Genomic DNA, 14,304 nt, shown 5'->3' with positions numbered 1-14,304 from the left:
TTTTGTAGATCAAACACTAACAAAGTGATAAATGGCAGCGCCTCATAACATCAAACCACTTATCAATGAGCCACCTTTGCCCTCTGAGTTAATGCTGTATTACAAAAGTAAAGTATGTTTTGGATTTTCAACCAAATTAACCACTAAAAGTTATGTTTGAGCCTGACTTATATCAAAACGTATGTCTCATTTAAACTGAAAACAAAATGGTAACATAGGATATATGTGAAAGTCAATATTAAGCCTATACAATAAATCACTATTATTATGGACTTCTTGTTTCCTTTGCCTTTTCCCTATTTGAAAATTGATTCACAGAGTCTGAATTAATTGCTGTGTCCAAAAGATCTCCCATTTGTCAACGGTGTATGTCTGCTTTTCTCGTTTGGTCAGTGGCAGGAAATTGAAGCCTACAGAAAACATTGAGGAATTTCTCTAGTTATGCAATTTTAAGCAGGTTTTTCATACAGTAAAGGCTATAGGCGAGGACACACATGTGTATATTTCTAAAGGCCACTGGACCATATGTACAGTTAAAGGAAAGTTAACCTTTAATTTTCTTGTCAGTAAATGTACATATTGCGATGAACACTATAGGATCAAAATAAGGGGTGAGCAAATGTATCTGCATCCCGTAAGCTCTTTAATATCTTGACAGTTTTTAGTAAAACCACCATCTGTATTACATTTTGTTTGAAGAATTATAAGTTATCAAGCAGTTTTAAATATGAAAATTTCAACGTTTTGGTATACATAAATGAAGCCCTTAGAGTCTTAAATAATATAATTGCACAAACAGAATTATGCAGACTGACAAACATCCTAGGCTGATCAGAAATAAAGTTGTTGCCATAAACCTCTATCCAAAAATGTCAATATTCACCTGGTCAAAAAAACATTTCAAATGGCACATATGCAAATTTCTGTTTGTAGCAGCACGCCTACATCACCGCCTCATTTTTAATAACATTGATTGTTAATTGTTACGGTTTCCGCCGTGCTCATGTTGGCTCTCCTTCAGTACTGGTTCTCCTGCACCTGACAACAATGTTTGAGACCATGGACCATTGCATCCTCCTCCATTGCCTGCAATTTAATACATGATGACTTGTTGGTTCTGCTCCTATGTACATCTCTAAGAAATTAGAATATGTCTTTACTACTGTGGAGACCCTCAGGGGTCAGTCCTTGGCCCCACTTTGTTCACCCTTGAGATGCTCCGCCATGGTAGCATTATCACCCACCACAGGATTTAGTCTACCATTATGCAGACATTAAACCTCAGTCGCATCCTCCTTTATCTTCAATATCATCTGTCTCCTTTCTTACAACTTTTCTTGAAAGGGTCAAAACTTAGATGAACCCCATTTTCCAGAAATCAAACACCTTCCAAACAGAAGCTATGTAAATTATATCAGATTTATTTATCCATCTCTACCACAATCTTCCCTGGCTGGAACATCTGTTTCAAAGATGTTCACTCAGTGTAAGATTTGACCCCCATCTTATAATCCAAACACATGTTAAAAACCTTTATAGGGCTTCCTTCAACCATCTCAAAAACATCTGTAAGCTCCCTTCACTTCTCTTCTTATCCAATGCAGAAAAAAATAGTCCATGCTCTCATTTCCTTAAGAATGGATTACTGCAATGCACCTCTCTATGAAACACCATCCAAGCACATCCATAAGCTACAATATATTCAAAACAGTGCAGCCCAGATTCTGATGAGACAAAGTAAACAACTCCTATCCTTCATTCCCTTCTCTGGCTCCCTATATCACTTTCAAATTAATATATGATATCTCTGCTTACTTAACAATGCATACATGGCAGCTTTAGCTTATATCTTAAAGAACTCCTCACTTCCCAGTCATCAACAGGGTCTCCACTCAACAAAATCTTACTGTCCCCATCCCCCCCCCAGACTAAGCTCCAAACCATGGGTGTGTTTTTTTTTCTGCTACACCATGTCTACGTAACAGTCTCCCTGATAAACAGGGGATGCAGCAAAACATTGAACACTTAAAAAAAAGAACTGAAAATAATCCTCATTTTACTCCATGATACATTTTCATGCTGTAGATTCATGCTTTTATCATTAGTAGTAAGATGAATTTATTATTTATATTTATCTTAATTGGCTTTCTGTGAATCTGGCAAGAAGTTACCTTATCAAACTCGAACCAATTGTGGAACGCTATTGGGATGCGTTTCAGCAGTGGGATAAAGGAAGCTGATCAGAATAGGCAAAATAATAGATGGAGTTAAAAAAAAAAATAATTTCTGGTTGAAAAAAAAATTAAAAATCCAATAGAGGTGGAAAAAGATTTTAGAAATATTGCATCAGCAAAGTCACGACATAAACCTCCATGAAAATCTGTGGCAAAACTTGATAATGCGTGTCCAAAAATGCCCTCCACTGAATTTGACTAAACTGACACAAAAAAAGGGTCATAAAGGTGGTTTTGAAAGTAGTGACTCGGATGGACTACACACTGCTTTCATGCCACACTTTTCAAATTTCTTTGATCCAAAAAAATAAATATATGAAAATGTATTTTTTTCATTCAACAACATTCTATTCATTTTGTCCATTATGTCCCCATGTTGTAGAAATGTAAAATTGGGAAGTGGTATAAACATTTTGCAGGATCAGAGAATCAGTGAAGTGCTTGCTTTTGTGCAGATAGTAATATACTTAGCAGCAAACCCATCATGCTGGTTCATTGACTAAATTATTCATTATTTCATAAAGTTTGTAATTCATGCATAACAATTGCATTTCTGCACCAGACTGTAATATTCCGTCCAATAAGTAGTTTCATATTGAAAAAAAAACCCTAAAAAGAGTTACATTTTTGATAAAATACCTCTTAAAACATTTGACAGGAGTCCTGGTATGCATACTGTACACTTGTTGAAAAGAAATTCTAATATTGTTTTGTCACAAGTCAAATAAGAACATGAGAGGTAGAGGATGGATTAAACATGAAGTAAAGATAGTGGGGAAGAAAGTGAGCGACAAATGAATAGTTAATGATACAGCTGAGAAAAGTACACCAAAGGTACTTAAATTAAACTGTCCAAAATCAAAGCCACACTACAGCAAAGGCAAACATTTACTGACAGGCTGTAAATACATACTATGAAAGAAGAAGAATAAACACCACAGACTAACTACTAGAAAACCACACAAAGAGCACAGACCTCTGCCAAGCAGCTGATTTTGCAGAAATTTTGACTTGTAACTAAAACTCATACATGATGTGGATAATCATCAAATTTTAATGAATTGTTCCTTAACACAAGGCGCACCTCTGGCAAAAACAAATCCATAAAATCCTGCTAACATACCAACAAAGTCCCTTTTTCTTGTGTTTCTGTCTTCAGTAAAATACTAGAGAAAATTAGAGAATCTCTTTTAAAAAATCCTGCTACTAGATATTTATCCGTATTATCACCAAAGTGTAATTGATTTTTCTTTAGCAGGAAGGATAGCTCTGATAAAAACTTCATTAGAATCCATCCATAACTTCTCAACTTATCCTGTACACAGACAGAGAGACAGACACACAAACAAACTCCCAAAAGCAAACCTCCTTGGCAGAGGAAACAAAGACTGCACCATGAACCCACCTCGTTAATACGTAACGTAAATGTACATCCTCATCAAGGAAATATCATGAGCTTTAAAATGTAAATGAGATGTGCAGGATTAGGTAAAACTTGGTCACTATGTTATTCAAGCTAAAAGAAAGATAGAACAAGCAGCATAAGGTATATCCTCTTGAACTTTGGCAAGATAGACATACAGCAGTGCAGAAATTGCCTGGGTTTTTAAACATTTTTAACGTCTCAGCCTTTGGTTACTAATGAGATATCTTTGATGCATTTTAAACCATTGCTCTCCCAAAGGAGGAACAAAAAAAACTTAAAACGAATGGTATGCAACACTGGTGCAAAGAGGCACTAAAGGCAGAGTGCTGCCTTTAAAGTTCCCATTTGCACTCACGCTGATAAATGTGACAAACACACAGTGGGAGCACTAATACTTTATGGGAGTTCATCATCATTGGAGTGAGACACAAACCAATGAGGCTTTTTGGCAGATTTCCGGCTCACCCAGGGTTGACAAATTGCCAAAGCTCTCTGTTGCAGCTTCACTTTGACACTGCTAACTGATTAATCTGCCATGATTTAGATTTTAGGAAGGAAAAATGCCAAGCCAAAATGCATGGCTTTTATATCTTAAAAGCAATCAAAAAACATAAAACAATCAAAGTTCAATTGAATAGTCATTTGCTTGAAAGCAAAACTTTGCGAGTCAATCTTTGTGGCACCTTTGTTGAGTAGAAAAGGGACAACAAGACTCCAGACTTTTAAGTGTATATAACAATTACATGAGGGTATATAAAAGAGAGCACAAAGATGTAATTAAAGTTTCATCCAACCTTAATTAACTTCAGATACTCACATTTGCAGTTAAGATGACTTTACCCACTCTAGTACCTCTCTAATGAGCTTAAGAATGAAGTCAAACTGTCTCCATAAACTACTGATCCATCACATTTTTGTTCTCAGATACTGTGCAGTTTAAGGGAGTAAATCTTCTTCAATGTGAAAACATTAAAAAATATGGTCACAACACCATTTTATTAAGTTAGTCGTTGGTGCAGAATATTTAGTGTACTTAGCATTGGCATGAACATAACGTTAATTTGTGTCTTTTACTGATATAATAAAGCTGATTATTTTCCAAGGTTCATGAAGAATTCAAGTGAAATTCAAAAGAAGATTTTAATTAATGAAGTTGAATATCTAGGCCTATATGTACATTTTTTTAGAATGTATTGTGATTGGAAAATATACACAAATAAATTCAAACCTGTGTTTCTAATTGCTCCTTTAAGAGCAATTAGAAACACAGGTTGAAGAGGAATCAAGAGGAATCATTCAAAAATATAACTGAAAGGCAAAATAAATACAAAAGTTTTTTTATTACTCTATATCTGTCTGATCAGCACTTAATATTATCTAAGATAAAAGGGAACCTGTTTATTCTGTATTAAGGGTAAAAGGAAACCATACATAAACCCTCGGATTGCATTTGAGTTTGCCTTTTCCCCATTTCCGAATGCAAATAAATCTATAATAATGGTCAGATGTGCCATCAATTTTACTAGTTTTCTAATGTCTTTAGGATGCTGCTTTTGCTATATATCACTGATTGATGGAGAAGGAGGAAAAGGAAACATAATGTGGGAACATTATAAATCAAATGTTAACCCATTATTTTAATCTTTCTCAAACAATCCATTATAAAAAAGTTTTCAAACCACAAGGGGAAAAACAGCAATAACACAAATAAAAGATGACTCACCTGAGGGTGAAAATTTGCACTGATGAAAGCGTGGACAGGGCCAGAAAACTTGAAACTGTCTCTCTTTGCCTGATGGGTTTTGATGGAGCCATTACCACAAAGTTATTGTCCAACTTCAGCTCCGATAACGGCTGCAACAGTCTGACGCTCCCAATGCGCTGCATAGGCATGTGGCCTGCAAAGTAGCCCAAAGGCCTCTGCTGTTCTGTGTGAACTGGGCTTCCTCTTCTAGAGTCTTCTGAGCTGCAGTCTCCATTCTCCATGGTTTGAATTACATAGTAGAGCTCCACAGGAGTACCCTGAGCCTGCTCAGACTCACGCTGCCTGCCGGGCCTCACGGTAGGTGGGCTGAACCAGCTGGCCAGAGGCTCCAGCTCAGCAACACAAATTCCCAGCTCACCTTTTAGCCTGCATGTGCCACGCACCTCTTGAGTCTCATGAAAGGCAAACATCCTGACACAGGGTAGCTTGTGAATGGTGCTGTAATCATCCCAGTCCCTGCCTGCTATGTAGAACAACACCTGAACCTTTGGCCAGCTGGGATGAATCTGCTCACTGATAATGTATGTGTGGACCTTCCAATTGAATGTAAACAGAGGTGAAGAAGTTTCTGCTGTTGGTGCTGATGACAAAGTTAGGGATGGTGTATTAAATGGACCTGGCAGTATTTGTAGCATCTCTAAAGGAATTGGCTGCTGGACAGAGAGCGGCCCGTAGCTAGCATTGACAAAGGGCATCTGCCGAGCCTGATGGATAAAGAAGGACTCTGTTCGTGCTTGCAGGCTAGAATTCCTCATAATGTCCTGGTTTGCCTCCAGTAAGAAGAATGCTGACTCAGCATTGATGAGCTGGTAGCTAACCGGCAGATACATTGGCGTGGGACCATACCTCTGGAGGCCATCAAAGATAACCTTGCTGTCCATCACTGAAAAAAAAGAGAAAAAAACAATCACTTTTCCATAAATTTCGGACACCTGGAAAAAGTAATGCTCTAAAACCAGTAGTTCAAAAAAGATTTCTTGCAATAAGATCCAGATCAAAAATAAGTTTAAAACCAATCCATGGACTTTGTTTCCAGATTTACATTTTTAAAACTTGCAAACAAAGTCCAGTGGAATTTTTTTTTTTTACTTTTTTTAACGACTACAGTATTACCTCGATGACTTAGAATCTTCACCAGCATAAGATCCAGTCATTATAAAATTTCACACCGTATTTCTCTGCAAAACGTTTGTTGAGCAAAGTGCAATCATATTGATATCAGCATGTGAATTCATCAGGTGAAGTAAAAGTAAATTATGAAATTCAGACTCTAAACCTAATATTCTGATATATTATTGTTTGACTATTTTTTAAGTAAGGAGGGAGTGCTACTTAAGTTATGTTCTGACATGTTCTGTGTTGAGGGGAGTGTTGTCCTCGTGGGTTAGAGCAGTGCGCTTCTGCTCTTAGAAGGTTGCAAGTATGCGGTTCGATCCCCACAGCCTCCACTCTGGGTCCTTGAGCAAGACCCTTAAACCCACATTGCTCCCTGGGTTAAAAGTAAACTTATACCATTGTTGAGTTATTCATCCAGAAAAATTTGGGGTTAAGTTATGCTTAATTTGCCAAAAAAAATGTGTTTGAGAGACTGATGTGATTAAAAGAAGTGATAAAAACTGTAAGACCTGCCAGTCTTCCTGCTGAAAGTTTGACCAACAAACTTCCTAGCAGACATGACGCTGAATCTGCAGTGACTGCAAACCTTCTTTATTTCTTTTTCATCTATTTATTCTTTTTATTATTTTTTTGGTGGGTCGTAAACAGCAGCTAGGTTAATACCGCAATTAATTAAATCTTTTTATGCAGGCTGGGCGCTTTCGTGCACATGACTGCTCCCCTCAGGACACAGGCTTGGGAAACAAGTTCTGGCCTTGTTATGCATACTCTAAGTATATGCCCAAAACTGAAAAAAAATACATAGAATGTTCAGTGTATGCCATGGAGGAAAATGAAAGTCAATGTGCAAAAAAGTTGCTCAGTAATAATTACAGGGGTTTGATTCTTAAAAATACAATAAGAATTTTATACAAATCTTAATTTTTTATATATTGATATAACAGAAACGATTAGTTTAAAAAGTTTTAAAAAATTTGTTGGCTAATACTGCTTTATTTTTTTACCCACTTTTTAAAATACCTGTCTCACCTGTATCAACTTGTTCTGCTTTAATAGCTGTTACCAAAAACACAACACTTTCGAAGCACTTTCACTTAACGAAAACAATCCTTGCATGACCTTAGGCCCAGCTTCCATCACCTTACCCTGTAAATTCTCCTAACCATCTGTCTTTCCACCATTGAGCATCAAACTTCAGATATTTGGACTGATGGAGAAGCCCATTAAGGCCAATTGATTTTCTGTCTCTGTCCCTGCATGTTGTGAGTAGACGTGAGGCTGTAGTGATTTGTGACAGGCGTTGGCCAGAAAGCAATGGCCAGCTGGCCAGATGGAGAAAATAATTCAAAACAGCAGCAGCTCTAAAACAACAACAGACTGATAAACTAAGTACTTCAAATAAAGGTTCCAAACCTGACCTAAAATAGATTTTATAATACTGGACTTTACTTTATTTCAGTAAAAAATTGTGGTAGGCAGTTGGATGTTGGAAAAAAGCGGCGGGTGTGTCTTGGGCCATGGATCCCAAAGGGGAAGATAGCTGATGAGAACAGAGGATCCAAAGAAGAATGGACTGAATCATTTGCTTTCATCACCAATGCGGAAGGATTGACTGCATGTTTGCTTTGACAACGAGACGTTGCCAAAGAATAGTAAGTAAGAGTAATTTGCAAAGGCATTTCCAGGAAAGGCATGCTAAATATGCAGCCGATCACCAAGTTAAAAGTGAGAGAAAAAGTGTGATTGCAGAACTTTAATTAATTAATTAATTTCAGCAGAGCAAACATAGATTAAAGAAGTGGATTGCATCTCCAAACTCCACTACTGCTGCTAACTGTGTTGCAAGCATAGAGAACCGTTCATAGATTGAACAGGTAGCACTCTGATGCAGGTATGTGACCTTTCTTCCTTTTTTCCCGAAATCCTCAAAATGAAAAATAATTTCACCAAACATCAGATTTATTTTTTCATGTTTCTATAATTTCATCAATGCAACAAAACCTAATACATTAATATTGCATTGGAATTTAAACTTAAAGTACCAAATATCGTACAGCAGAGTAGTCACATCATGTGACATTTGCTCCAGGATGAACATTTAATCCTGAATGCTTCTTATATATTTAAGCCCACGTAGTCCTTTTTTATAGTGGGTTACAGTAATACACTAACAGCCCGTGTTGCCATATGAGGCTTATATAAGACTTATATTTTTGCGGCTCCAGACAGATTTGTTTTTTGTCTTTTTAGTTCAATGTGGCTCTTTGAACAGTTTGGTTTGCCGACCCCTGACCTAGATCAAAGAATTTCTACTCCAATGCTCGAGGTCCAATGTGCTGCAGATTTTTTTTTTCTTTTACTTTAACAGACTTGGGTCAAGTAATCAGGTCATTAGCAGTACTCTGGAGAACTTGACAACACACTAAAAAGGTATTTCAACCATTTGATACAGGGGTGTTAAAACAGAGACACATATAAAAGATGAAGGACACCGGATCTTGAAAAAGGATAACAGAAAAAAATTTGATTTTAAAATATGTCTTTGCAAATAAAAACAATGGCTAATGGACTTCAGACAAAACTTTTTTTTATTTTTCTTGGGGAAAGAATATATCTATTATGTTAAATTTCTGTCTTTAACTTGCAAAGAGCTTTATAACAAACTAACTACAAGTCCTTCAAAATAAAATGTCATGTATTTAAACGTCCATGCTGTAGGTAAGAAATCCTTTCATCAATTGTCTTTCCTTTATCTCAGGGGTAAAGTTCAGGCCTCAGCTATACTCATAAGGCATTCTGATCAGACCCCAAACCCCCTCAACTGACTCCTTATAATGAAGAGCTCAAAGTGGAGCTCAACTCTTTGCCCCGCCAAGATGACTGAGCGACCTTATCTTTAAGCTGGTGCTACCTATATACGGGTTAGTAAACCTGTTAAGGTTTTTATCTACATGAAAATAGAGGCATCGTTGGCAAGGAAAACGATCAGCCGCCTAACACATTCCCTTCAAATAATTAAGAATTGTTTAGAATAATGCCTGCATCTAGCATAAGTTGTGTTGACTAACCTTTATAAGAAAGGAGAAAACAAACAGCCAAACCTAATTACAGACCTCTCTCTTCTCCACATTCATTTGCATCAACAATAAACAGAAAACAAAACCAAATCATGAATATAGAGCAGCTGCATTATTTCCCAAGAAATGGTCCACATGTCTAGACTCCTCACTTCTTAAAAAAAAAAAAAAAGTATAGTAAAGGGTGTAGAAACCTGTGCTATTTATTGTGTGAAAAGGAGGAAAAAAAAGATACGACTGAGACCGATGTCAAGAGGCAGCCAAGTGCTTAGATGATGCTGGATCATGCTGCAGAATGAGAGGATTTAGCTGTCTATCCTCTCCTCTGGGAGATGTGACACACTGTCCTAGTTTCCTCTTATTATGGCATGGATACAAATTTTAATATTTCATCACAAAAATAAAAACCTTTTAATTTTTTTTAACTTCAGATCTATTTTTCCTTTTGCTGCTTTGACAGGACTAAGCAAATGGAAAGGCTAAACTGTGTGATTTGCAGCCCTGGGGTTGCCCTTGGATTTCATATCAGCAGCTACTATACTTGTTAATCATGCCTGCAGGACAGTAGCTTCAAATGAAAAAAGGGAATGATTTATACAGATAACTTAACCCCTATGGTAATTCCCATCTATAAAGTCTTGCCTGGGATTTTTTTATACCAACGGCCCTAAAGGATATTGGCTAAACAGTGTCATCACACCATCCTCTAATCATTAGGCAGATGTTAAATTCAGATTCAAGATGTAATCTATTTTTTTATGCGAGCCACAGAGCTTTAAAACACAAAATGAATGATGAAAAGTTGTTTTAATGTGGATTACGATTTTTTTCATACCACCAAGAGAAGTTTTAAAATAAAGCCCTGAAAATGTAAGTCTCTGAGTGAGACTTGTGGCTTTACATCAAACCACTGCTTATAATCACCTGCTCTTATCCTTGGCGACCTAAGTAGGAATTTCACCCAAGAAAGATAATCTGCTCATCTTGCCTTTTTCTCTCATTCTCCTCCCCCTCTCACTCTAATATTATACACCACCATGAGTGAATTTTGCATCCACTGCCACCCTGATCAAACATATTAGGTTTTAATATGAAATGTTTACATCTAGCCATAAAGGATGTCTTATTTTAGGGAAATTGTTAAGAAAAGAAATTGGTATTGCAGTTGAGATTAAGATGTTGACTATTCAGCATTGCGATTTCAGAATGAAAAAGAACCTAAGGTGCATGTGTAAATTGGTTTGCGGCTTTATAACATGCTGCCTTAGGATAGAACTAATATAATCAGCATCAGCATCAATCATCCCTGACAAAAATGGGTACGTTTTGTTTGCTGTTACTGCACGTCAATCATTTGTTAAATTTATCTTTAAATGTCTTAGATTAAAATTCTTGTTTCTTTTTACCCTAAAGATGATTTTTTATAGAAAATAAAATAGGCATAAAAGATCATCTAACAATGTAAAAAAAAAAAGGAAGAATTCACAAAAATAATAGTGATCTCCTTTCATTCGTGTTCCATTGGCAGGCTAATAATATATATTTTTTTATTATTATCAGAAGTCAGCTCAAGATTAATGAATGATAATACTTGCTTCACAAGATTTTTTTTCTGATATTTTGACAATTTATTTGAATGAGCTCCAGGTCAGAGGTTTAAAGGCCTTACTGTCACCCAAGCCCTCTTAAGAGATTGATGATGGGACTCTAAATTTGGCCTCTCCAATATGTTATTAATACATACTTAGATAACAAATTAAAAATAGTTTCTAACCTAAACCTGTCAGAAATCTTTTTGTTTTTTTTGTATAAGACGTTCACTATATATATATATATATATATATATATATATATATATATATATATATATATATATATATATATATATATATATATATATATATATATATATATATATGTATGTATATGAATATGAATAACAAGGCAAAAAGCACAAGGACAATCAAACATTGTGATTTCACAACACTTTCTGCATAAGATAGACAAATTAATTGTTCACTAAAGCCGTTAAATCAAACCATTTCATATGAGTCATAATTTCAAAGTCTACCTCCAGGACTTATAAAAAGAACTAGATGTCTGTAAGCAGCTATTTTAAATTTCTGAATGAGAGAAAAGACAAGGTCTTTCTGAAGGAAATCAAAGTCATTCAAAACATAAACCCACACATTCCTCTGTTTGCTGATGTTGTTATGTCAATCAGTTTAGCATCAAGAAAAGCTGGAGCCTTTTTGCACAGCTGATTGTGTGCTTTAAAGCTAAACGCGCCTGTTTTTGTCTTCCATCACTGACATTTAAAGGCTTTTGATCACATTTTGTTTTTCTTGTACAGTCGCAAGGTAAAACATTAAAGCTTGATCTTTACATGGCATTTCCGAACTTTTAAACATTTACGCAGTCTCTGGCCTTGGTCTGCTGAGAAACTGCTTGGGGGATCTAACTCATCATCGGCCAGAGCGCGGGGTAACTTTCCCATGTTCAGCCGTGGAAGAAAGGAAAGAAAAGGGTATTTTCAACTCTTGGAGGTCTCGATATAAATGTCAGCTCCTGCTCACATAGAGAAATTACCATTGTAAGAGTCAAGGACTAAGAGCTTTGTCAAAGATGGCTTTTGATAGGATCTTTCATGTACATAGAAAAACTGAAAAATGAGAAAGTCTCCAAGTCCCGTGGGCACCATGACCTAGAATGAATATATTTGAACAGAACATTTTAACTACAGTCAGAAAAGTTGCGTTTTCTAATAAAATCTTTGGGTTCTTATTCTTTCAGTACTCACCTGTTTTAACATCTACACAAGCTTCAACACATAGAAAAACTGTATTACTTCTGATAGGAAGAGAAAACCTCTGGCATTATAAAGACCAGAAATGTGGCTGACAGAGGATGATTTGTCTTGAAATAGGCATCTGTTACTGTACATGACAGGAAATCCCACAAAAGCCTGAGAATCATTATTACCTTTCTAAGTAGCTTAATAATGAAAGTGGAAAAAGTTATTAATAACAAAATGACTAGATAAGATACAGTAGACAAGGTGGGTCTTAACCAGGATCAGTTTAAAGTCAGAAGCCTCTAAAACTACTTTAATTTGTCGTCATTATTTCCCACTAAATGTTATTTTGAGGGAAACAGAATTGTTATAGCAATCATATAATCTCACAGCATTACATCTATCAGAATTCACTAAAAGAGGTAAGGTCTTCCAGAAATTAGATATGAAAGATACTGCTTGATTTGTAAATATTACCTTAATTGTGCTTCCAAAAATCTTGGCGGCACCTCATTTTGGAATATTTGAAAAACAGAAAGAAAAACTACAAACAAATAAGCAAACAATAATGGTCATTTGTTGCACTTGCCAATAAAAATAACCAAAATATCTTGCTTTGAGCATTTCACTCTACTTCCTTTTCCATATACAAGTTGAGTAACCATCAAGGTAAAAAACAGGCATTAATGTATTTTTAAACCTTCAGCTAGGCTTTCTACCAGGATCAATTCTGATCACTTTTCCATTTCCTACGGAAAATCAAATTGTAATCTTACTTTAAATATGGACTTCCTATGTGGCTTCTTAGCTCCCGTCTGCATGTTCGTCATAAGCATTTTTATGACAATACTCTTTTCAAAACTTGCGATATTACTTTGCAACTCCAACAACAAAAGTAAATCTTGGCGTTGATCTATGCACAAAATTATTTTTTATATGTATTAAGACAACGAACCATTTTGAAAAAAAAAAAAAAAAATGGTAGTTTATGTCCCTAAAAATCTTGGTGGTGAAATATGGAAGAAAGGTAAGAGGCTATTAATCACATGTTTACAGTCTAGCCGTGGCCTGCCTTAAATTTTCCCAAGGCTAATTGACAGCAAAATAATCCCTTGGTTAATAAAATGTCTTGGATGATATCTTTGGACAAACAAAACACAAAGCAACACTAATCGCTCTAAGTGCCCAACACACAGACCCTGACACCATAGGAGAGCCAGGGCAGAGCATAGAGCCCGATCCCAGCTGGGGGTTAATCAGATCACATAAAAGCAAAGCACATCTCATCTTTCATCACTAGGCAACACATTTATGCAGCAATCGATAAGAGAATCATATTTTCCCCTTTCAGAGAAATGAGGAAAAATGAAGTATTGTGACCTGACTGAGATGGATGGGGCAGTGCTTTATTTCTTACAGATATCAGCAATAAGTCAAGAATTTGTGTTCCTTCAAAGCTTGAGTTGTTTTCACTTTGGGTTAATCTTATAACTCTTTGAGTTTCAAACAGGCTCTTAGGTCATTTCTGCCAGCCGACTCTCAATTTCGATGTGAGAATTTTTCACCTTAGCATCAGCCCCTTTTTGATAAGCATGTATAGAGACATATAGCACCCTGCAAAAATATTCATGCATCTTTAACCTTTTCACATTTTGTCAGTTTTACCAACCAATGCAAAGCAGAACAAAATTGTAACGTAATACAAAACTATTTCTCTTCTATTTTTGTGTGCAAATATACAAAACTGAATTATAATATATAGCATCAACCAAAATCCAGTCCCTTGAGGTTTGGTAAATTGACTGTGTTAGAAAATACGAAGGAATAAATGGCATCATAAAGGTTAAGGAACACAGCAGACAGGCCAGGAAGGGTATTTTGTCGAGGATCAA

General features: G+C 36.0%; 1 protein-coding gene across 1 annotated transcript in view; it reads right to left on the bottom strand.

Annotated features, from left to right (window-relative positions):
* si:dkey-112m2.1 (transmembrane protein 132C) overlaps window positions 1-14,304 on the bottom strand; it is a 249,902-nt gene that overhangs the window by 137,632 nt on the left and 97,966 nt on the right. Inside the window, exon 3 of the mRNA XM_038299355.1 lies at window positions 5,384-6,308. Within this exon, the coding sequence (XP_038155283.1) occupies window positions 5,384-6,308 (925 nt within the window). The remainder of the gene's footprint in view (window positions 1-5,383; window positions 6,309-14,304) is intronic.

This window comes from Cyprinodon tularosa, unplaced genomic scaffold (assembly GCF_016077235.1).
Source record: "Cyprinodon tularosa strain WSP-4 unplaced genomic scaffold, ASM1607723v1 ctg425, whole genome shotgun sequence".
Lineage (NCBI taxonomy): Eukaryota > Metazoa > Chordata > Actinopteri > Cyprinodontiformes > Cyprinodontidae > Cyprinodon > Cyprinodon tularosa.
Note: the sequence above shows the minus strand (reverse complement) of the source record. Positions and strands in the feature narration are given on the sequence as shown.